Source organism: Chelonoidis abingdonii, chromosome 1 (genome assembly GCF_003597395.2).
Source record: "Chelonoidis abingdonii isolate Lonesome George chromosome 1, CheloAbing_2.0, whole genome shotgun sequence".
In the NCBI taxonomy this organism is placed as follows: domain Eukaryota; kingdom Metazoa; phylum Chordata; order Testudines; family Testudinidae; genus Chelonoidis; species Chelonoidis abingdonii.
In genome coordinates, this window is record NC_133769.1 from 368,199,425 (window position 1) to 368,224,423 (window position 24,999).

At 54.5% G+C, this 24,999-nt stretch overlaps 1 protein-coding gene across 4 annotated transcripts in view; it reads left to right on the top strand.

Moving 5' to 3' along the window:
• PGAP2 (post-GPI attachment to proteins 2) overlaps positions 1-24,796 on the top strand; it is a 44,085-nt gene extending 19,289 nt beyond the window's left edge. The window contains exons 4-6 of one of the 4 annotated variants that reach the window (XM_032767120.2): positions 1,647-1,753; positions 21,311-21,419; positions 22,162-24,796. In XM_032767120.2, the coding sequence (XP_032623011.1) occupies positions 1,647-1,753; positions 21,311-21,419; positions 22,162-22,292 (347 nt within the window). In that variant the 3' untranslated portion in view covers positions 22,293-24,796. Of the gene's footprint in view, positions 1-1,646; positions 1,754-12,183; positions 12,526-21,310; positions 21,420-22,161 lie in introns of those variants that run through there. The other 3 variants (XM_032767121.2, XM_075061870.1, XM_032767122.2) reach the window with 3 other exon arrangements.
• The last annotated feature ends 203 nt before the right edge of the window (positions 24,797-24,999 follow it).

The window sequence follows — 24,999 nt, forward strand, 5'->3', positions numbered from 1 at the left end:
ACAGCATACAGCCAATATTCATAACTTCAACTACAAAATGATACAGACAGCATAATCATAACCAGTAACCCATAACCTGGTCTTAGACACCTTATATCACCCCCTTTACATAAGATTTGGTGCCACTACAGGACCTTGGTTGCAACCCATGTTTTATATGGTCCCAGTTTATATCAATAACGTCACACCCAGTCTGTCTCTATCCGTTGCAGAACCCCGGGCCAGACATTCCCCCCCACAAATCTTACGTCCTCTGTGGCTTTGGCCCAGAGTGCATTGTGAGTGTTGGACAGGAAGTCTTGGGAGTGTACTGGCATGTGTGAGCAATGTTTGGGGTACAAGCTGAAGTTATACCAGTTCTCCCAGCCCCAGTATTATGGGCTGACGACCATAGCATTGACCAACTCCCTTGTTTCTACTGAAAGGGAAACAGGCTTCATTTGACTGTCTCTGGCAAGGGATCGCCAAGGTTATTTTTCATGATGAAGTCGCTGTTTATCACCACTCCCTGCCAGGCTTCTTTTACCCTGAAATAAGACACCTATGTTCATTTTGTTATTGTAGAGTTGCTTGTAAGTACAAGGCTGCGGATGCTGCTTGGTGGATGAGTTCGTGGGGAAAGGGTTGGGATATTTTTTTTTCTTAATTTGAACCATTTATTTTAAAATGACCCACCCAGAATCTCACAGGCTTAGTGGGGGTGAGAACGCCTTTAGTTCCTCTGCCCAAATTGGCAGTGTTCCTCTAAAGAGGTCAAAGGTTACGTCTCTGTTCTGACTCAGAATCTATGTGCAGTCAGTGACCCAGAGAGGGTCTCGCTATTATTAACCAGAATAATAATGGATCATTGTCTGTCTGGTGGTTAGATCAAGGGGCTGGGAGCCCGGAGTCCAGGCTTCTCTTCCTAGTTCTGCCATTGACTCACTGTGCAAGTGACCTAATGTCTCTGTGCCTCAGTTTCCCCCATATGTAGAATGGAGATAATGATACTGACCTGTTTTCCGGGCTTACATGTCTGTAAAGCATGTCAGGCTAAATGCAAAGATGCACGACAGTCATCCAGAATGACCCTTTGGCCTCATCTGGCACCTTCCAGTTCAGGCTGTGAATGTGCTTTATGCACGTGAAAGAATTCGGCCTCCCATTCCCCCTGCAAGGAGGGGAGTGACTTTGTCCCTGCTTATGCATGGGGACAATTACATCACCAAGCAGTGTCCTTCTCAAACCCCCCTGCCCCGCCTCCTTTGCACAGGAATGGGTGCCACTCAGCTGTGCTGTCACAGACCTCTGTGCTCAGATTACGCTACACCCCTGTGTAGCCACTAACTACATTCTAAGCCCTGAAGGGTGCTCTCCTTCCTGCTCTGTGCACACTGAGAGCACTCCCCAAAAAGGCAATGGAGTGACATCACATGACTAGCCCCTGATTCCCTGGCTTGTTAGTGGCAGCACCATGAATAGAGCCCCTGAGCTTTGGGTCCCAGGTCACTACTAGGCGATATTGACCCAGCTCCTCTAAGCCTCCTGGCAGGAGACTTGTAATGCACGCTGCCTTCTCCTTGCCTCCTCAGCATTCCTCAGGCAGCTCCCTTTGGCTTATTTCCATGCTCAACATTAACGGGAAACCTGTTGTCTTGTTGATGCAGCAATCCACGAAAATTCCTTCATCCTCTTTATCACCTCGGCCCTGGGTCACATGTTCCTGACTTGCATTCTGTGGCGGATGACTAAGAAAAACACAGTAAGTCCCGAGGTACAGTAACCTTCCCTTCTCTACTGTCATTGCCCTTCTCTTGGGTGGGCTGGGGGCGCACAGCTGGGGGTGCACAGCTGGGGGTGGAGGGCTTCATGTCTGTATCTCGTGAGCAGGAAAGTGCCACGACGGGGCAGGACGTCGGCGCGACTTTAGGGGGTGAAACAGACCAAAGGGAAAGGTGATGACTGAAAAACGTGACGAGCCAGTTAACCAAAATGAATTGAGCATTTATTTGCACAGGGGCAGGTCTGAAGGCTTTGATTTCCTACTTGCTTCTACTAAAACATGTGTTGGAGTTAGAGTTGGAACCAAAACCAGTATCAAAGAATGTCAGGGTTGGAAGGGACCTCAGGAGGTCTTCTAGTCCAACCCCCTGCTGAAAGCAGGACCAATCCCCAAGTAGCTGGTTAAGGCCTTGTTTGTGACCCTGCTTTCCCTGACCCGGTACGCTTGGTTGGTGGAGCGTCTGCATTGGAATCTGGATTCTGGTTTCTTGGTTGCCTTGTGGGCTGGGAGCTTGTGTTTTGTGGAAGAGTGAAGACATCTGGTCTTGCAAGCAAACGGGAAAAGAATACATTATTAATACACACCAGCAGACGGCAGCATTAGGCACACTGGCTTTACACTGTAATACTTAGCACAGCTAAGCCTTTCCTCCAATATCTCCGAGCTGTTTACTATCCCCCTGTAATCCCCTCCCTTTCAGGGTGCTGAGAGGGGGTTAGTCTCATTTTCCTAGGCTGGTAAACTAAGCACAGATTGGTAAAGTGACTCCCCTGTCATATAGCAAGTCAGCAATCGAACACAGGAGTCCCAACTCTCAGTCCACTGCTCCAAGCACTAGACAGACTCCTGCTTCCACTGGAGAGAGTAGGGCTGCTGGTTTCCAGCCTGCTGATAGTTTAACCTGCTTTGGGTTGTTTGAATAGTGGGAGGGTGAACGCTGGTTCTGGAGCACTAGAGAAGCTATGTTCACTGGGCTGTAGGCCCCAGCTTTTAGGCTCTTTATTTTTTAGGCTAAGCCTTTGTACGTTTCCAGGTATTTCTGGATCTCAGTTCTCCCTAACTCCTGTCATCTTCCTGTTTCCCTCCTCCCTCTGGTGCCCATTGGAAAGATGCCCCTTGTGACAATGCTGCCAGTGGGAGCCAGCTGAGGTCACTCAGGGTGAACTGCAAACAGAACGAGGCAGACAAACCCCAAGCCAGCACACAACAGCTCCTGCTGTTACCTCACTGGTTACTCAGAAATCCTAACAACGCAGTTCCCTTAAAATGCCCAGCCTCAGGCCTCTAGGGTGACCAGATGTTCCGATTTTATAGGGGCAGTCCTGATATATGAGGCTTTGTCTTATACAGGCTCCTATTACCCCTCACCCCCATCCCGATTTTTCATACTTGCTGTCTGGTCACCCTACAGGCCACCATCCAGACACCCACATCAGATATGATGATTATTACTGAAAATCTTATCATATAAAAGAAAAGGTTCTTCCAACCCCAAAGGATCAGCCACATACCCAGGTCCAATTATAACTTAGATCTTACCCAAAATACACACTATTAGCCAATTCTTATTAACTAAACTGAAATGTATTAAAAAAGAAGAGAATGAGTGTTGGTTAAAAGATCAATATGCAGACAGACTTGAATTTAATTCTTGAGGTTCAGATACATGGCAAAGGTGAGTTTGTAGTTGCCAAAAATCCTTTTAGAAATAGTCCATAGGTGACAGTCCAATGTCCATATTCAGGTTGACTCCAGTCGGTGACTGGGGATCTCAATTCTTGAGGCTTAAGGTTTCCCCCTCTTGAAACCCAAAGCAGATCTGAGATAAAACAGGATGGTGTCTGCAGAAGGGTTCAACCGGGTTCGGCCCTCTCTGGGGGGCAGGGAATCACACTTTCGGGGAACTAACCTGGCCACGGGGTTTCAAGCCACGGCAATGGTAGAGACCAACAAACAGCTCTATTCCGCAGACCCAGGCCCTAGCCCAGGGCGGAGCAGTAGAGAGTCTTTGGCTCAGGTCCTTATGCAGGGGCTGAGCAAACAGATGAGTTCAGGAGGCCAAGGCCCTGGCTCCGAAGGACCTGGGGAGAGGGGGAGACGGCCACCCACATGTTGGGTGGCAGGGGGAACGCAGGCCCATCCACTCCACTGCGTCCCAACCCGGCGCCCTAGCAGCGGCACAAGACCTGCTGCTGCGTCAGTGGGAATCCTGGCTGCAACATACCGACATGGGCTCTGGTAGTGCTGCAGCCAGACTAGGGTCGGCTTCCCCCGGGCTACTTCCTCCCTCTCTCTCCAGAGGTACCTGCGTCAGGACGGAGTCTGCCGAGGAATCAAGCACCATGGGCTCCTCTGGGTACCCGACGAGTGGTAGGCTTGGCAGCTCCTCTGGGTAGCTTGCCACAGGCAGGCTTAACAACTTCTCCGGGGTCTGGTCGACATCAGGCCTCAGCTCGATCCCGGTCAGTCCTCAGGTCAGTTGCAGACTGCAGGAGCCTCCTCACTGTGAGCTAGGCCACAAGCCTCTGGCTTCTCCGGCGGCTGGGCCTCTAGTGAGCTCTGGGGTTGGGCTTTCGTACTTCCTGTCCTGCGCCCTGACCTCTCGGGCGTGGGCGCAAGCTGCACTGGCTCCGCCCACTTTGGAATCCGGAGGAGCTCGTCCCTCTCTGGGGCGATGGGGAGCCAGACCGCCTCGCTACCATGTCCCAGGGTTTTTATACGTTTTCCAGCAGCCTCTTGGCCTGAGAGAATAAGCTTAATCTTTTGTCTGTTAAACACCCTGGCAATTAGCATAGTGCAATTTGTCCATTATGCAGTTTATCACGACTTTCAAAGAGACGTGTGGACAATGATACTATTTCCCTAAGGTATCTTCCTAAATGTTAATATTCCTTTTTTGATCTTTGAATCAAAGCTATAGCAATAGACAAGACTTGTTTGCTTACATGACAAAACCTGAGCAAACATCTACGCAGGCTTGCATTTCAAAGCACTGTTCATTTACATATCTTCCTAACCAGTCTTTAAAGTTGGACCATGGGTCAGGTCAGTCTGTGAGTTAATTCTTTCTGGCCCTATGTCACCTTTCGGTGAGATATATTACACTCATAACGTCACATCCCATCCCAGAAATGCTGCTCACAGATTGCCCTGTCATTGGTAGCCTTAGCTGCGGGGCAGGGAGACCTGGAGATATGTCCAGGAATTCAGCCTCTCCCTCCGGGTCACAGTTAAGGCATGCTGACCGCAGAAGAAGCTTGCTCTGCAGCTGCAAAGTAGAAGCCTTCGGGCTCCAGCGCTGTCAGTCTGGCTCCTTTCACCCAGCCATGAAATTGACAAAGGTTAGGCCATGTCCACACTACAAAATTATATCAACTTAACGTATGTCAGCACACAGCCACTGCAGTTACTAAATCGCTAGTGTGTCTGCGTGCTTGGCGCCTTGTGTCAATGATGCGCATCCCCAGTCGCGCTTGTATCGGTTGTACTGTCAGTGTGAGGCATTGTGGGACAGCTCCTGAAAGCCAGTAACGGTCGTTGTTAGCAATGCAGCGTCTACACTGACATCCACCATGACTCTGTGCTGCTTGGTGGATGTGGGGTTATTAAGTCGGCGTAGAGAGGCACTTACATCAGCGGGAGAGATTAATAAGACTGGGACTTTTCAGCGTGGAAGAAGACAGCTAAGGGGGGTATGATAGAGATCTATAAAATCACGACTGGTGCAGAGAAAGTGAATAAAGAAGTGTTATTTACTCCTTCACATGACACAAGAATTAGGGGTCACCAAATGAAATTAATAGGCAGCAGGTTTAAAACAAACAAAAGGAAGTATTTCTTCACACAACACACAGTCAACCTGTGGAACTCCTTGCCGGAGGATGTTGTGAAGGCCAAGACTATAACAAGGTTCAAAAAAGAACTAGAGAAGTTCATGGAGGACAGGTCCATCAATGGCTATTAGCCAGGGTGGGCAGGGATGGTGTCCCTAGCCTCTGTTTGCCAGAAGCTGGGAATGGGCAACAGGGGATGGAGCACTGGATAATTGCCTGTTCTGTTCATTCCCTCTGAAGCACCTGGCACTGGCCACTGTCGGAAGACAGGATACTGGGCTAGATAGACTTGGTCTGACCTAGGATGACTTTCTTAAGTGAAGACACTTCCACAGCTAGGTCAATGCAAGGCAGCTTACATCAACCTAACCGCATAGTGTACACCAGGCCTTAGAAACCAGCTTCTGACTGAGATGGGAAATGGTGCCTCAAGCTCCATGGAGGGTTGACAAGTCACATGGTCTTCGGGGGCCACTTGTCACATGGTACACAGGCCCCCGTAAAGACATTGGGCACAGCTTCAGTAGATCTTGGACTCGCAGACCCCTATGGGTTTGCTGAGCACAGGTGAAATAAGCCCAACTAGCTCCCTAAAAGAGCCACCTCCCCTGTGACACTTCTGTCAGACTCTCACCTGAATATTGGGAGAGGTTTTCCAAATGACACGACTGTTTTAGCAGACTCATTTCAAGCGAGTGCTCAAAGAACAAAGCTCCAGCTAGTGAAGACCAAAGCTCCCATTGGTTGGGGTTGGCCGATGGTACCATCTGTCAGGGATGGTCTAGGGATACTTAATCCCACTTCAACGGAGGGGGAGGGACTAGATCAGAGTTTCTCAACCCCTGGGTCATGACTTAAAACTGGGTCACAGGGTGTGTCAAAGGGTCACGTGGGAGGCCCTGGGGGGTGTTGCAGAGCCCTTCCCCCGCCATACACACACACACCAGCGGCTCATGCAGCTCTGATCCTGCAGGGCTCAGCATGCTCTGGGCATTGCAACAAGGTGCACTGGGTCCTGGTGCCACTCAGGTTTGGCCCAGCCACCCCTTCATCATGATGACACTGGGCCAACTGGGCCAAATATGAATGAGTTACACTTATCGGGGGGCCGGGCCAAAGCTGAGTGGCACGGCAACCCCAGAGATCGTGATGCCCAGAGCCGGGAGCACAGCCCTATGGGACAGGAGCTGCGGTGCGCATGGTGTATTTATCCAGTACGTGTTACATTCAGGTGTACGTTCTATATCGTGGGTAAAAAGTACTTAGTAAGCCAGATTCTTTTTGCACTGTAGCTATTGAGTGGGTGGTGACAGGCCATTTTACAAATGGCTCCTGAGCCCACAAAGGTTGCGAATCACTGGACTAGATGACCTCTGCCAGCCCTATGTTTCTCTCATTCGGTGGTTGGGAGTCCCTGAACATCGGGCGTGTCGGTCTCTAGAGCACATTATAGCTTTTAACCATAACAGAAAACACGTGCCCCGAGTTAAAGGCATCAAATTGTAATGTGATGACAAACTGACCTCAGCACAAACACTGCTCACTTCTGTGGTAAAAAAAAAAAGAGAGAGAGAGATCCTTTTAGCCTTGGGAGAAATTCCCTAAGCCGAGAAGGAGACTAGGAATTCAGATCTGTCCAGGTTTTGCGTGACAGTGTACAGTTGCTGAAGCTGAGGAACATACTGCCTTTTTTCTGCTCGAAACGGCATCAAAAGTCTTATGAAGCGTTGAAGTGTGTTATGGACAGTTTTGTAGCAATATAATGGGGGAAAGAAATGCACAGGCCGTGGGGGGTGTCCAGCCATGGCTTTCAGTGCCAGCGAACCTCACTTTTGTTGGCCGATAGTTTGAGATTTCAACACAGATTTTCAGCGTCCCGAGGTAACATCTCATCCGGGCGCTACCCTGGTCTAACCAGGGTGTTGCCCGGTGTTAACCCTGCCTGCAGGGGGCTGTGCCCACCTGGCAGGGTTGCTCCTCCAGAGCCTGCGTTGTGAAACCTGAATCTGCCAAGTCACCCACTCAGCTGTTTCATTAGGTCCTTCCGAGAAGATTAGGAAACTTGGTGGGAGGCGGCTTATGCTGCTCTTCCCATGTGTGTGTGTGCAGTGGGGATGATGCTGCCGTCGACTCGGGAGCTCCACCAGGGCGAGAGGCGGGAGCGGCAGCTGTCGATCCCACGCCGCGAGGACGCAAAGTTAGTGATTCTAAGTTGATCTAAGATACGTCGACTTCAGCTACGCTATTCTCGTAGCTGAAGTTGTGTATCTTAGATCAATCCCCCCCATTAGTGTAGACCAGTCCTAGTAACAGACCTTCTGCCATGACCTCTGGCAACACCCAAGTGGCCATACCCTCTGGGGACACCCCAACCCACAGCGAGGCCGTGTCTGCCCAGATCTTTCTGCAAACATAGCCTTACGAAGAAATGCTCTTGGTCTGCATTCGGGCCCCAGCCTTGCTTGTGGTCCATGAACGTCTTTGTCCTGTCGTGCCCATCACCGTAGTATCTAGCAGGCAGCCTCTGAAGGGTGCACTTGAGGCCTGCCAAAAGACCTAAAGCCCTTAGCTTCAGTTCCTCCGGTTAGAGGGATCTAGAGATCTGCTCCTAAGGTCTGCAGAACTCCAGCCCTGCTGGCAGTGCGCTTCAAGCTCCGGTGAGCGCTCAGCTAGACCTGGGGGACGTGCGTTACCCCTGGCTCAACACCAAGAGGCATTGTCCTCTGGGCTGGCTGTGGAGCATGTTCCGTGTGGGCATCACCGATGAGCGTGCTGCCAGCAGGGACTTGCTCTCACCAGCGCTACTTCCTCTCCCTTTCCAGGAAGCAGTTCTGCGGACAGGGGGAAGCTGGAGTTGCACCTCGGGGCCAGATAGGATGCATGGGGGGCTGCTGCTCAGTTTGCTTAAAGGTCTCTCCTGCCTTTCTCTGCCCCCTGCCCACCTGAGCATCCCAAGGCATTTTGCAAATGCTGATGCTTCAGCCTCTCAGCTTCCTTCTGAGGTAGAACGGTCTTGTCATCCCTTCTCAGCCCATCGAAACACGACGGCTCAGGGAGGTTAAACATCTTGCCCAAGGTCCCCCAGAGCCAGAGTATGAATCCAGATCTCCCGACAGCCAGTCTCCCATGCTCACCACCGGACACGCGCTCGCTTCTCTTCCAGCCATGCTCCCCCAGTGCTAGCTGGCTGCCGTTCACGCGATGCGCCAGGTGATGGCGCTATGACACGGGGAAAGGGGCAGCTGGTTACTCACAGCGTCTTTCTCAGATGAAATGTATCTGAACTAAATGGGTCAGGGTTTTCGTTCACACTGGAGTGTGTAGTGGTGGGTGCTGCTGGAGCCTGGCCTGGACTCTCCAGCCGGCTTCACGCTGGGCATCATCGTCACTACATTGATCTGGTTGTGCCCTGGCTGGGAGATGGTCTCGGTCACAGGCTGGCCGGCCCTTTGAGGAAAGCGGGGCTCAACCCTGCCTGTGGCTGGCGACCTAGGGCTGGAAGGGTCGGGCAGATTTAATAATCAGCACTAACCCCAGCTCACGGGGAGGGAGTTAAGAAAGAGAGCTGAGAACTCAGCAGGGCATTGAGGGCCAGGGGCCTGGGCTAGCTGGCTGGGCCCCGAGAGCAAGAGGCTAGTAAGCCTTCAAGGAGCAGCCTGGAAGTTTAGAAAAAGGGATGGGAGGCTGGGTAAGCTCCAGTTCTAAAAGGGAGAGAGTGGGGTGGGGGGAGGGCTCGAGGCTGTGTTGAGCTGGGGACCTCCTGAAAGAGGAGCTGTGCCCCCAGCGAGGGGCTGGGTAGAGAGCCTGTTTTTCAGTTGCAGGATGGTAACAATCCCGTCCGCGAGACAGGATGCCGTTCTGACAGGCCAGCCTTGTGTATTGAGGAGCTCGTGGGAGGAGGGAAACTGAGGACAGGCACCACAGAACCACTCAAGACCAGCAGGGGGCGCTGCAACACTGGTGAGCCCATCCACAGTCTCTCTCAACCCTGTCTGGCATGAGCAATGCGAATTTTGTGGGGTTTCTGGTCTGTTGCTTGGTGTGTTTTCCTGGGATGACCTTGGTTTTTGATGAGAGGAGCCCCCCCAGGCTTAGCTAACAGGATCCCAGAAAACCTCCTGGACCTGCAGATCTCCCCAGCCAGAACTGGATCAAACTCACGCTCTGACATGTACTACGAGTTGGTCAGCAGGTGGCATCGTATCCTTGGGCTCCTGCAGGCAGGGCCTGCTGGGATGCAGCCAGCTGGTGCGCTGCCTGATGTGCTGGGGCAGGGGTCTGTCCCGTGGGCTGTGCTGGAATGAGAGGCCATCAGGCACTTCCTCTGGCTGGCTTCCAGGAGCAGGGCAGTCAGTTCAGCACACAGCCTAGACCGAGCTGCGACTGGCACTGCCATGCCCCTGGGAGAGAGGGGGGATGCTGGGATCTTTCTGCCAATCTCGGGTGGCCTCTCCGAGCCGGCACCAGTCAAAGGCTTGGAACCTGGGGCTTGGGCCCGTCTCTTGCGACATGTAGGATACTTTGCCGGGGGCAGGAGGGCTCAGCTTGGCTGGAGAGCCCATCGGTGGTGTTGCCACATCATCCTCCCTTCCCGGCTGTGCCGTTCGTGCTGGGGCTGGAACTGCCAGTCTCAGCACTGATTAGAGAGAAGTTGGGTCAGCAGCTGCTGACCTGGTAGGAAATTCTGACTGTGGGAGTTTCTGGGGGAAAAACCCAGACAAACTCCTCGTGCTGGGGAAGGTGGCCCCACATCCTGACGGCAGCGCTGCCCCCTCACTGCACAGTCAGGGCCACCATTGGGCTCTCTTCTTGTCTTCCCCCACCCCAAGGGGCTGCAGAGGCAGGTTTCTGCCCTGGCTTCTGGCCTCCGCCAATGATATGGGTCGGAGCAGCAGGCGGGGCCTGCTGCAGGGGACAAAGCTCCAGGCAGGGAAGCAGGAACCAGCTAGTAGCAACGGTTGGAGGGGGAAGGTGCAGAGCTCCCCCCGGAGTGAAGGGCTGCATGTGCCCACAGCAAGCCCATCTGGGACTCCAAGGAAGTATTCCCATTCAGCCCCACCCCCTCGCACTTAGAAATCCTCCTCCTGGGCGCAGCAGCCCCAGGCTGATCTAGTTATTAGCCAGCTCCAAGGCACCATTTGCTTGGGAATCCACTGGGCTACTGTCTGACACCCCCCTTACCCCCTCGTTGGCCACAGAATCTCACCCAGTTACCCCGGCATTGCGCCCAGCGTCTTGGGTTCAGCTCACGCACCTTCCAGAGACAGGCGTGAGGTGGAGACTTTGCCCCTTCCCGGGGGACTTTGTTCCCAGGGTGCATTGTCCTCGCTATGAAAATTCAGTGCCTTATTTCTCATTTGAAATTGCCTGATGTTAACTTCCAGCCATTGGTTCTTGGGGGGCTTCTCTTCACTGCCTTCGAGAGCCCCGAATGGAATTTTAACATAAGCCACCTCCCAGCGCAGGGGAAACTGCGACGGATCAGGGCGAAGGCTTTTCGCGCCGCTTCACCTTCAAGAGAACTGAGCAGGGAACGATGGACTGGCAGCGAAGGCTCTGGGATCAGATTCCCGGGGCAGCGCCTGGAGCCTGCCCCCTTTGCCAAGCGTCTCTCAGCGGGCGCAGGGCTGCCCAGGGCTGGCAGACGAGCGACGATTCTCCTTCTTGCAGCTGGAAGGCGCAAGAGAGAGACTTGGCACTGAATAAAGGCATTTCCTTGGTATTGTGCGTAGACGCTTGGGATCGGGGACAGGAACGAGAGGCCTGGAAGGGCAGAGCAGGGTTAGGAATGGCCACTAGGGTCTACTCCAGGTCTCGTATCCCATGTGCTGGGAGCCAATTTCAGTGCTAGTGTAAGAGGGTACGACACCACTGGTGATGCAGAGATTTGTAGGGGGTGGAGGGCCGAGGTGCAACACCACTGCTTATGCAGGGGTTTGCACTGGTGCGGGTACAACACCATTGATTATGTAGCGGTTTGTGGGAGGGTGAGGTACAGCACCCCAAGTTATGCTGGGGATTGCATTTGTGGGGGTACAGCACTCCTGGTTCTGCAGGGGTTTGCACCGTGTGCGGATGCTTGGGAGTATGCATGTGTGTCTGAAATCTTGCAAAAGTGTTGCGCTCATCACTGCTCGTGTTGCAACCGTCTTTGAGCAAGGGCAGGACGGCGCTGGGGAGGTAGTTTGTAATGGGGAAGTAGAAACTCCAACCACCAGAGTTCAGTTTCCAGTTACAGGGCAGCCAGTAATGAGCGAACTAGCAAGGAAAGCTCCACAGCGGGGAGGGAAAGAGAGAGCAGGCCGGACATGGGGCAGTGCAGAGAGAACAAGGGAGACAGGGAACAGGCTGAATAAAGGAGAGACCAAGGCAGAGGGGTCTAGGGAGCAGACAGATTTGGAGCCATCTATCCCCCTCTGTCCACTGCCCAGGGTTTTAGTCCAACATTTGCATCATCCCAAGTCTTTCCCGAGTTTCACGGCGTGTGTCCTCTGCAGCCCTCCTGCCTAGCCTGGTGTTCCCCTAAGGCGCGAACCAGCAATGCAGTCAGCCAAGCTTGTTTCATTTTGTGTCTCTCTGTGTGTGCAGACACATTTCCCCTCTTCCACAGCAGCCGGCGTCACCACGCTCTGCACTTCCTACCATGAAACCTCCCAGGAACTTCTGGCTAGTTATCCTCTGATTCTGGCTGCATTTGCGGAACTCTGCCAAGGCCTGTTGCAGCGTCAGGGGGAGCTGGAAGACCACTCTACTATGCATCGTTCGCCATCTGGGTGCTGATTCCAGCAGATCCCCTGACCAGGAGCCCCCCAAATTGTATCTAGCGTGTCAATGTGATGGAGGGTAGTGCCTTGTATCAGAGACACACAAAACCAAAACACACGAGTTGATGTGTGTTAACCCTGGTGTCCTGGCCAAACTGTAGTGACATCCAGCTAGTTAAACTTACTCCTGCTTTCTCCATTTGTCATCTTATTCCCTTACTGTTCTGCAGTGTTGCTGCGCAACTGTTCAGTAGCGACAAAGCTCAACCCCAGAGGTGGCTGCATTTCAGTGGTGGGTGAAGCAGTTCCTAAAAGCTCTGTTTGAGTTTGTAAAGGGCTTTGATGGAAGCTGCTCTGTACATACAGATCTATAGGTAGAGAAATGAGTGTGAGAAGAATTTATAGTCTTCAAAGTGCATTTCTAGGGGCCCCTGAGCTCAGCAGAAAGGAGCATGATACACAGAATCAATCTTCCTCCAGCATTTTTGTAGTACTCCTCACATAGGAGTGAGCAAACAGAAGGTCGCTGTGTTCAAACCCGTATGGCCTAGCGGAGCGGTGAATCTGTATCAGAACCATGGACGGGGTCTTCTAGATTCATGGGTGTGCTAACACTCCCCATGACACCGTCAGCCAGCAGACAGCAAGTGCAGCCCGCAGCGTTGCTGCTCGTCACTGAGCTGAGCCTGCTATAAATATCCCTCCAGAAATTCTCAGCACAGGAGCTGTATTTGTTCTCACATTTACCACATAGGAACTGGGGCAGAAAGTGCAAACGCAAACTGAGCTGGAAATAGAGCTGAAGCGTGTAGCGCTCAGGCAAATGCCTCTAGGATCCTGCAATTCCTGAGCGAGGAATGTTTCCCGGCGGAGATCTGGGGGTCCCTTGAAAAGTTTGGCTGGAGGGAGAGAGCTGAGGAGCTCTGGGATGGCTAAGAGGTGAAACGGGAGCAGTCCACACTGGGGTGTGCAGTCTCTGCCTGTTTAAAGGCCCAAAGGTTTGCTGCAGCAAGAGCAGTTGTGTAATGGGGATTGAGATAACACTGGGGCCACCAGGACCCTGGCATGGGGAGGTCGGAGTGACGTGGCACTGGGCTTCCTGTTGTCCTGTCCAGGCTGGTGCAGAGGGACAGGTAGCCCAGGGGCTTGGCGCTCGCTGGAAGGGAGCCACGGGGCTGCGGTTTTCTTGGCTGGGGGGGAGGAAGCTGTCTGCTCTCCTGCTGCTGACTAGCTTCTGAGCGCATGGGAAACACGCCTCAGCTCGAGGTGTGCAATTGGCTGGACTAAATATACTCGGCTGTGGTTTCCTGGCCCAGACACGCATTCGGTACCTACTGCTGCTGCACGAGGGCAGCTGCTCGGGACAGTGAGCTGGCATCGTGGGGCCAGTGCCCGGCGTCTCTCCCTGCTGTTTCGCCAGGGGGAAAGTAGGAAGCTGAAATGACTGACTGAGCAAGTTCGACTTCCTGCAGTTTCAAGCTGGCGGCCCGTGCAGCGTCCTGAGCAGCCAGTACTGTGGACTGAGTCTTTAGGAGAGGCTGAAGCCAGCTGGGCTTTGAGCTCCTCGATCATCACTAGCAGCAGAGTCTTCCAGGAAGAGCCTGCAGCTCCAGGAAGTGAGGGGAGCGTGCCACTGATCCACCCAGCAGCCCTGACCTCCCACTGTCCACATTCTGTCCCTCACTCTTTTAGACCCTCTCCCAGGCAGCGGGTCCCTGTCCACTTCTCAAGCGAAATCCCCGGAGGAGCGGTTCCCCCAAGGCGATGGCATCAGAGCTGCCCCCTCGCCCCTGTCTCCGTGCAGCCAGGGGGGAGTGGAGCAGGGAGGATGTGATCAGAGCTCAAAGCTCTCATCTCAGACTATAACAGACCAGCCCCCAGGACACTGAGCACCTCAGGCCTGGCGGTTATTTTACAAAGCACGGCCAGGGCAGGATCTTATGCGGCTCGTCAGCGTACGGGAGGTCGTGCCAACAGGATCCAGAGACCCAAACTCCCCCAGGGCCATATTGCACCATCCCTGTGTTGTCTGCGCACCTCGTGGGCATTAACAAATGTGTCCTCACAATGCCTGGGCTGCTGATGCCGTCTTTACGATTTCCAGTGTACCGATGTGCAAGGCCAAGACAGACTGAGCATGCCTGCACTGCACGCTAAGCCAGGTTTGAGGCCAAGCCCCACGTCTGTCCACACACGCTTCAGTCTGACTCAGGTCAGCAAGCAGTCAGGAAACCAGTTACTGCTGAGGGCATTCTGCGCCAAAACATTAAAAATCCTGCACCTAAAAATTCTGCGCACAATATTTTAATATTCTGCATAATTCTGCACATTTTATTTGCAAATAAATGTGGAGGCTCCAGGCTGGCACTGGGGGGCACAGGCCACTGGCTGCACAGAGGTGGGAGATCACATTGCAGCTCCTCCCTGGGACATGGACTCAGCAGTGAGGCTGCACCCAACCCTTGCACAGTGCAAGGGCTGGGCCTGCCCCAGAAACACCCCACAGCCCTGCCCCTCTGCACCAGGTGTGAGCAGGCAGGCTTAGCAAGGCAGGATCCAAGTGTGGAGGGATCCAGGTGTGGGGTGAGAGGGTTCTGTCTGGGGCAATCTGGGTGTAGGTGGCTCAGTGGGGGATCCGGGTGTGGGGGTGATCTAGATGCACAGGGGCTTGTCAGGGAGTTCTCGGTACAACGGTAATGGGACTCTGCAGGGGGGGCCAGGTGAAGGTGGTTGGGGGTCAGCGGAGAGGTCTGAGTGTGGGGAGGATAGAGCTTGGCAGGGAGGTCTGGGTGTGGGGGACTCAGTGGGAAGTTCCAGATGTTGGGGGAGGGAGGCTCAGTGGGGTGGGGATCCATGTGCAGCTGGTTGGGGCTTAGTAGGGTGGGGATCTGGGGGCATGTGGCTTGGGGTGGTCCAGGTGCAGGGGAAGAGTGGCTTGTTGTGGGAGTTCTGGATGCAGGGGAGGGTGAAGCTCGGCAGGAGGGTCTTAGTCTCAGGGGTCTGGATGCATGGGGGTTGGGCGGATGGAGGAGCAGGTCCCTGTATAGGGATCCTTGCCCTTGCAGCTGAGGAGCGATGGGTGCAGGAAGAGTAAGGGGTGGAGGGAGTTTGTAGAGCTTCCTATAGCCAGGAGAGAAATCAGGGTGGGTCTGACGTGCCCCAGATGCCATGCAGGGGAAGAGGAAGTTCCGTCCTCTCCAGCCCAGCCAGGACTAGCTGCTGAGCCTGGCGCAGGGTAAGAGCCACCAGCCAGGTCTTCTCCAGCTTCGCTCCGTACACCAAGGTGATTTACCTCTCTGCCAGCTGCCCTGAGCACCCAAAACATACCGCTGGGGAGGGTCGTATGACTGCTCTTGTAGCTTCCTTTTCCTTTCCCATCACAAAGTCATTTTTCTGTGGGAAGCAAATCTGCAGGGAACATAAATTCTGCACGTGTGCAGTGGCGCAGAATTCCCCCACGAGTAACAAGTCCTAGGACCCTGCTCATGGGTGGATCAAAGCCCGAGTCCTGCTCTGACTCGGGTGCAAGCCCTGGCACTTTGCAGTGTGGACACAGCCCGAGCTGCAGACCCGACTCCTAGTAGTGCAGTGTGGACGTTAGCACAACTGTGAGACCTGGGTTTACAGGGCAGTGTGGATGCTCAGGCATGGTCTTGGACACACCTAGTCCACAAGCCCAGGATCCACAGACATGGGTGTATAATGCAGTGTTAACAGACCCTTAGAGACTTGTCCAGAGTCTCCCAGGGAGACTGGAGCAGAGCCAGGGCTTGAACCTAGATCTGATGATAACCCAAAGACCATCCATCTTTCCCAAATTGTTCCTATGCATCTAGTGACACCCAGCTGCACTGCAATGGCCCTGTCCCAGGGATCCGAGTCAGATTCCCCGCCCCCCGGAAACGTGGTGAGTCTCGGAGCTGGGCCCAGCCCGAGCCAGGCTCCCAGAGGTGAGCAGATAATTACAATGGCGCTGCATGAGGCAGAGTTATTTGCTAATGCCGAGGCTGGTCGGGACCAGCCCAAGGCCGTTCAGCAGCACGGTGCCCAATGCTGTCTGTCAGTGACGGGTGGCCCGCAGGCGTGTCAGCTGGCTGAACTCCAGCATCGGGATTCAGGAGCCCGCGTGTGCGTTACAGTCCGTAGCGGCTCTCGTGAGAGGATTAAAATGACTGAATGCTGTGAGATCGCCACAAGGTAGAGGAGGAAGTTTGTACCGCCTGTCAGAGTAAATGCACCTGTCATCCAGAAAGATTCTTAAATGCTTCCTAGTCTGTGAGCAAGGATTGCCCCTCCTCTCCCCACTAGAATGCAGCTGCTTCTGGGGTGGGACGTGGCTCTGCTGCACGGCAGGCTACAGGACAGGAAGTGCAGGCTAACTTGTCTAACTGAAACGACAGAGAAAATGTAGGGAGGCGGATGGAATCGTCTGAGCTGCCGTTTGACCAGGACATTGGAGCTAAGCTGCCACCTCTTGCGGGAAATGCACCGGGAGCATTAATGGTGGCAGGAGGCTCGGGATTCTGGGTGCATATTTCCTCTGGGGAAATGACATCTCCAGCCAGCCACAGGTCTTTCCCCACCTCTGCTGGGGTCTGGGGTGTTATTTGGAGACCGCTTGACTCTGTCACCATTTCCTGCTGCACCCGAGCATTGCTTGGGGGCCCTTCGTCCAAGTACCGACCAGACTTGATCCGACCTAGTGAAGTCACCTGGCTAAAGCCCCAGGGATGGAAATTTCTGCTGGCTAGAGAAACTTCTCAGCTGGTGCTTCTTTTTCCTGGCTGTTGTGAGATCAAGAGCTGAACCATCCCTGATCCTTGGTACAGACCAAGTAGCCTTTTAGATCTAAGCTCTGGTCTTTAGCTCTTAGCAGTGTCGTGCCTTGAGAAGCAGAAATCCCCGAGGGGGATATTCAAGCACCTGAAATCTTTTGAAAAGCAGCCTGTGCCTTTGGAAAGAGTTGGGTTCTGCTGATCGGAAGGGCAGAGCCACAGTCCCTGTGCAGTGCAGAGGCTGGGATCAAAGAGCTGCGAGCTGTTGCTGAGTTAATGAGCCATCAGTTGTTTGTTCTTGCTGCGAGCTTACAGAAAAGTAACGTTTCCGCTGGCAGAGGGGCCTGTATGAAAACAAGGTGGTTTGTGAGCTGGTTTTTCCTGTGTGAAGTTTTATGTAATATCTTGTAGCTTGCTGCCTGTACGGCTCATTGTTATTTCACATGTGGCCCTGGCACTCAGGCGATCCGGCCCCACCCCCCTGCTCTGCGACAGTTCATTTCAAATGAAATCCCATCCTCCTCCCCAGCCCTGCTTCTGGGGGCTCTGCCGCTAGGGCAGGGGTGGGCAAACTTTTTGGCTCAAGGACCACAGCGGGGTTGGAAACTGTATGGAGGGCCGGAGGGGAAAGGCTGTGCCTCCCCAAACAGCCTGGCCCCTGCCCCCTAGCTCAGAACCTCCCCTCCATCCAACCCCCCCCGTCCCCCTAGTGGCGAGTGTTCCTTCCGTGGGTGGTTGTTGTGATAGGGCTGGCCCGTGCGGATTTTCTTGTCGACAAGCCCCCACCCTATCCAACCCTCACCGTCCCTCCACCCTCCAGTCCCTGCCCCATCACCAACCTCGCCATCCAACCGCCCCCTGTTCCCTGGCCCCTGACTGCCCCCCAGGACCCCCTGCCCCATATCCAAGCCCCCCACCGCCTCTGCCCCCTTACCATGCTGCTCAGTACATGTCTGGAGCCGCGCCTCCCGGCCAGAGCCAGACACACTGCCACGCTGCCCTGCATGGGCGTGCAGCCCACGCCCAGAGCACTGCCCACACAGTGGCATGGCTGCGGGAGAGGGGGGACAGCCATCGGGGCCAGGAGTCGGGCAGGACGGTTCCGCGGGCCATATGTAACCCGCAGACCGTACTTTGCCCACCTCTGCGCTAGGGGAATGTATCTTCCTGCCATAGGCCTGGATTTGGGGGAATTTTGGGATTCCTTGGTGGGCGGGGGCGTCCCATTTCAGAGCATCTTCTGCCCCCGAGTAGCAGGCTTGGGCATGGGCATGGGGCGTGTGGGGCTGGGAAGTAGTGTGACCTATTGGTTAGGGATTGGCAACAGCCAGAGTGGTGCAACCTGGATTTCTGCCACCCGCCTTAGGTAAGCTACGGAATTTCTCCCGTAGTGCCTTCCGGCCTTGGAAGGACCCACAGGAGAGCCAAGGAAGTAGTGAGTCCGGTTCAGCCCTTTTCTAGCAGCGGCTTATATTTGGCCCAGTATCTTTCACGTGATTCTCTTGTCTAGTAAAAGCAGGACAATATATTAGGGGGATGATGCAGGAGTTAGTGACATCTTAGCCTCCCCTAGAGTGATGGGGAACCGGTCAGAGACAGCCCAAGCAGTCTGAATAGAGAGGAGAGGCCAGGAAAGATCATTACGTAGCTGGGTCACTGAGAGAGAATGTGACAAGCCCAAGGTCACACAGGAAGTCTGTGGCAGAGCAGGGGGGTTGAACACAGGTCCGCTGATGCTCCAGCCAGTGCATTAACCACAAGCCCATCCTTCCTCTGGGGGTTTTCCTCCCCGGCGTCACCTGTTTGTGTGTTGAGAGCGGCTGGCAGCACCTACCGCGCTTTCAGTGGGGTCATGGAAACTCTGATGCTGTGATTTGAATGTTCCTACTTCTCAGCAGGCCCCATGGCTTGGAGTTTCTGCCATGCTGCAAACCTCAGAAAGGAGGAAAATCCCCTCCTACTGCTGAGAAGCAGGAATAGAATCCAGCTGTGGCTCCGGTGTGTCCCCCCTTTCCGACTGCCCTGACGCAGGCTTCCTGGCCGGCCTGGTCTCCCTTGCTGTCCGCCCTCACGGTGACGGCTGTCCAGAGGCAGGTTCTGAAAGGTGTGAGCAGCCTCGTCCTCAGAGCCCAGTCCGACTCCATCCCACGCCCCCCCCCGGGCTGCCTGCTGCTGGCGTGCCTTCATCCATCAGCAAGGCTGAGCCAGGAAAGCCGTGCTACCGGAGGCAAGCAGTCTGAAGTGATGACTTGGGGGGAGGGATAGCTCAGTGATTTGAGCATTGGCCTGCTAAACCCAGGAGTTCAATCCTTGAGGGGGCCATTTAGGGATCTAGGACAGAAATCTGTCAGGGATGGTACTTGGTCCTGCTGTGAAGGCAGGGGACTGGACTAGATGACCTTTCAAGGTCCCTTCCAGCTCTATGAGTTAGGGGTCATATCTATATAGTGATATACCTGTTTCCTTTGCCCAGAGTCTTGGGTCTGCGTCCCCTGGTTGGCTCTAGGCAGCGTGAGAGGGAGGACAGAGCTGCTGCTGGATCTCAGGGAGTATGGGGAGGAAGATGGGAAATGTGTGGGTGGGGAGGGAGAGTTCTCACTGCCCAAGGAGAGACTGCGTCCCCCTGACCTGACTGCTTCAGGCTTAAACTCACCTCCACCTCTTGGGGAATTGGGAGGTGCCCTGTGGACAGGCAGGTCCACGGCTCCCTGAGGTGTCTAGGGCTGAGATGGACCTTGGGGCTGCTCCAGCTTGTCCGTGTTTCCCGTGGCTGTGCCTTTCAGAGCCTGGACCCCTGTGTTCTGGGGAACGTGGCCAGTTCCTTGGGTCTGCAGGCTACCAGTGGCGCTCGGGGGCCCCAGAGCAGTCAGGCTGCGAGCCCCCGCCCCAGGTGATTCTGCATGTGTGCGTCAGGGGGACGCAGACCCCCTATGGAGCAGCAATGGCCCCACCCCTTCCTCAGGGTTGGGAAGGAGGAGCCCGCCCCGGCGCTTTGCGCTGCTTATGAAATGCCTTCGGTTCTGCACCCGCCCCAGTTCTGCTCCTTGGTGTGGTTTCCTCCTCTTCCCCTACCCAGTGGCAAGCAAGCGGGGCACGGCTCTGGGGGAGGAGCAGCAGCAGCAGCAGCCTGCTTTCTTCTAGTGAACTCACTGCGCCTTGGCTGGGGCTCAATGCCGAGGGAGCCGGCTGCCTGCAGAGGGGTAGGATCTGGCAGTGGGGGTGCCGGTAACCCCGGGGGGAGCATTGTAACATCCATGGCGCCTCCAGCACGATTTCCACTCCTCATTGCAAGGCGTGCTGCAGTCACGCGACTTCACAGGGGCACGCAAACTCTCCCTCCAAAAGCACAGGCACCAACCCCTGGAGCTAATGGAGAATCTATTTTAGCTGTTGGTAGTACCGGGCCTATGATACATGGTTGAGCAGCCTGATTCTTTCCTGCAGAGGCCAATGACCTGCACATAGACACGCACCCACCTGTTGATTAAATAAGTATTATATCCACTTCACAGGGAGGTTAAATGACTTCCCCAACTCTACACAATGCGCCAGTGTCAGAGCTGATGTTAACCCTAGGAATGCCTAGCTCACTGCTAGAGTGCCTCTCTTTCTGGATCAGCGATCGCAGGTGAAACAGAGTCCTGAGCTCCAGCTCCCGGCAGAGCAGCACAGGAAAAATTGTTCTTCACCTATTTGAAAATTGTATTTATTGTACATTGTAAGGCAGCAGGATAATTGGTTGGTGGTGTTGGATCCATCCTTGCCCGGTAGGATGGTGACTGTTACAAGAGTCATAGAGTGGATGTCTGGAGAAGATGGCAGAGAATTAGCAGCCGAGGGGGGTGGCTCTGCTTGTTTGTGTTGGCAGCTTTCTGTGCCATTTATGGGAGCTTAGTCGCCACCAGTTGGGGGCGCTGTTCTAATGGGTGCCAGCTGCAGTGTCATGCCTGGGCTCTGCCGAGAGGCCATGGTGGGGGTTGCCATGCAGTGCGGACCATTTCCAGGGGCTAAAGACCTCGCCTCTGCAGGCTCAGGCTGGGAGGTCCGGGCCATGGCCTCTCACAAGAGGATGGGAGGTCTCTGCTGAGACTCCTGGGAGTGGTATGGGAAGGGGAGGGGGCTGCTCCTCTAACCCAACTTCTGGAGGTCAGACCTTGTCCTGTCGGTCTCTTCCAGGAGCGCAAGTCCTACAAGTGGAAGCTGCTGCTCTTCCTCTTCAACCTCGTCACGTTCTCCTTGGCTGTGTGTGTCTACTTCCACCACAACTGGTACTGCAAGGCTGGAGGTAAGGTCCCTGAGGACCCAACCACTGGGCCCCATATCACAACCTTCTCCTGAATCAAAGAGCGGACGCAGCAGGGGCCAGTTTCCCTTCTCTTCCCTGCTAGCATGCGTCTGCCCCCGCCTGCTGACCCTTTCTGGATACGATCAGTCTCCTCCAGCTCCCACTCAGGCCTTGGCTTTCTGGGAAGGCTGCCAGCATTGCTGGGTTTTGCAGTGGGTGTGGTGCTGGAGATGCACGCGTGCTAGATTATGGACAGAGATCCGCCATCAGAGACTGGCCATCAGAAAGTAATGGCTTCCTGTCCCACCCTGCCAGGCTGGACTGGAACAGGCTCCTCGAGAATTGAGAGCGTCTTGCTCCCAAGCTTCAGTCCCCGTAGTGCCAGAGGCTCGGGTAACATGCTGAGAGAGACATAAGAACATAAGAACGGCCGTACTGGGTCAGACCAAAGGTCCATCCAGCCCAGTATCTATCTACCGACAGTGGCCAATGCCAGGTGCCCCAGAGGGAGTGGACCTAACAGGCAATGATCCAGTGATCTCTCTCCTGCCATCCATCTCCATCCTCTGACAAACAGAGGCTAGGGACACCATTCCTTACCCATCCTGGCTAATAGTCATGAATGGACGTAAACTCCATTAATTTATCCAGAGATGTGGTCTCGCTCACATTCACGGTTCCTCCCTTTCCTCTGCCCCATTTCCTCCATTAACCTGATGGGTTTCCTCCCTTCCTCTCCCAGCCTATACCATCTTCGCTTTCCTGGAGTACCTGGTCGTCCTTTCCAACATGGCTTTCCACATGACCGCCTGGTGGGACTTCGGCAACAAAGAGCTGGTGGTCAGCTCCCAGCCAGAAGACAAACGTTTCTAGGGTGGCCTCGTTGCCCGTGCTGCTGCTAGCCTCTGGAGTCCTGCAATTGGTGCGAGTGTTGGGGCCAGATGAGCTCCTGGGAGCAACGCTGGGCAGGGAGGACCGTGATGTGCTTTGAGAGGAAACCAAAAGCGCCCTTCGTTGAGACATCACCAGGACCTCCCTGTTCTTGCACTGCTGCCGCCAGGATCCTGTTAAAAACGCCTCCAGAAATACCGGAGTGTGGGGATTGTAGGAGAGTGGGATGATTACACACAAATAACACAGCAGCCTCTCCATGGATCTGTCATTCCTATCAAGTGCCAGGACAGGAGCAGTTAGTGGGAGCCGAGGGGGCAGGACCCAGGTGAGTCGATGGGGTAAGATGTTGGCCCGTGTGGCTAGGAATCCTTCTTCTGCAAGGCCGACTGATGCAGGGATGGGATCTTCTTTACTGCCCTGCCCGGCTCAGCACAGCACCTTTCCCGCACCTGCTGCCTCACCAGGGCTCTTGCCGCAGCCCCAGACTCTCGGCAGGAACTACCACGGTTAACAGTTGTGAGCTGATTGACGGGAGATTCCTTGCCTTGGCCCTGGGATTGGAACAGGACTTCTCCAGAGGGAGGGTCTCCGCTGAGCTCCTGACCCCCACTTCCCTTTCCCGGTATTCCCTTTTGAGCGAACAAGATGGAGGGAAAGGCTGAGAATACTGGAGGAAAACCCCTCGCAAGGCATTCAGTGTTGCTTATTCTCAGTACCTTGGAATAACTTCCAGTTCCCCTTCACTCAGACATCAACTTGAGGGCTCGCTGAAGCATGACCTGGCCCCTTTTTCTGCATTGCCTTGGGCTGGCTAGTCCTCCCTGTGTTTTCTCCCCCCTCCAGTCCAACAGGTCGGCCTTGTTCACCCTGCAGAATCCTTGGCCTTGGCCTCCAGAGGTGCTGTGACAGAGTGCTGAGGCCTGACAGATGGGCCAACACTCTGATCGTTTCCCGTGTGATGGCTGATTAAGGAGGTAGGGAGGAATTAGCTAATCAGATGGGGAGGCTGGCTGAGATAGGGAATTCCTTGGATAAAAGTCAGGGAGGCCATGTTGGTGTGGCAGGAGACAGGGCTGGCTGCGCCTAGATTGAAGGAGATCCCAAGGAAGAGAGATCTGGTTTCCTCCCGGGGAGGGGGCAGAGGGCTGGCACGTGGAGGACCTCCCAGGCCTGAGGGGGACAGCCTGAGAAAGGCACTGGAATACCCAGGAGAAGGATACAGAGGGAGTGGGCCGGGCTCAGAAGGTAGGTTTAGGCCTTGTGAGGATCGAAGGGCAGGGCAGGAAGCCTGCCTGTGTTGTGAAGGGGAGAGGAAGCCTGGGCTGGGAGCAGAAGTGGGAGGGGCAAGGGATGGAATGGCTACCAAGTCATTGACATGGCAGCATGTGGGGTGGGTGAGGGGTGAGCCCAGTGGGCAGACTCGCAGAGATGACAGGAGCCTGCCCCAAGGGAGTTCACCAGGGAGGTGGATAAACCCATCCCAGGATGTCTGGGTGAGCAGAGCTAGCAGGGTGCTCTGTCAGGCACCACATTCTTCTGGTCCTATGCGCCAAGACCCTTTGGCCAAAGCCAGAACAGAATACAGCCATTCAGTGATCCAGTGGTAGCTGCCTCCTTGGAGCTCAGGGAGGGGACACAGCTGATAAGTAACAGCAAATGGGAAACTCTCCCTCTCCTTGTTAATCATCCTTTTTCTTTGGCATGGAGTTGGAGGCAAGTGGAGTACAGAGGGACAGGCCCTGTGGCAGGGTTACAGGGCATCCGAAATCGGGAAGGACCCTGGGTAATGTGTCTGAACCCAGGCAGAGGCCATCATGGGCCCTCCCCAGCAGAACATGTGGGATGGTCTAGGAGCCAACTGGGAAGGTCAGGAGATGCTGGGTGCCTTCAGCTGGTGCTTTTTCTGCTCTTAGCACTGGTGAAACACAGCTCTGGTCCATCAGACAGCCGGTACTGGTCTGTGCGGAAAGGCCAGGTTACCCTCTTGCAGGTCTGACGGGGCACCTGTCTCTGCTCTCTGCCAAGCGCCCTTTCAGATCCCTGCTGGGGAGATCAGCTGCAACCTACATGGTGTCGCCTGGTCACTCATCGAGGAGAAGTCACACACACACACCCTTCCCAACCAGCGCAGTGTTTGAGAGCAGCAAGCACAAGATTGTCCAAGCAACAGTCCCAGGAGTGAACCTGCCTTGGGCTGCGAGGGCTCGGTGAGGTTGGGATAAAGTCTGCTCGGTTCTTTGGCTTTAATAGTCGCAATCTCTCTTCCTAATTTTCCTGGGCATTTTGGAACTGCTGGTGCGGCCCTCTCTCACCAGCCGCTGCTGCTTGCAAGTGGAATCCGCCGTGCGCATCATCCGTTACTGTATGCAATTACACTGTATTCTACTGGGGTGGGGATCGCGCACACTCTGTGCCATGATACTGACAGATGTATATTTTCGTTGGTTTGGAGGATGAAATAAAATGCTGAGTATTTTTGTCAACTTATTTCAATGTTATTGGCTCCTCCCACCCACCCAGTCCTGCCCCTGGGCTCATGTTCCCATCTTCCTTTGGGGGGTGTGGGAACCTTTCCCCTGACAGATCTGTTATCTCCAAGTGCTTTACAAACATGAATAGACATAGAATATCAGGGTTAGAAGGAACCTCAGGAGGTCATCTAGTTCAACCCCCTGTTCAAAGCAGG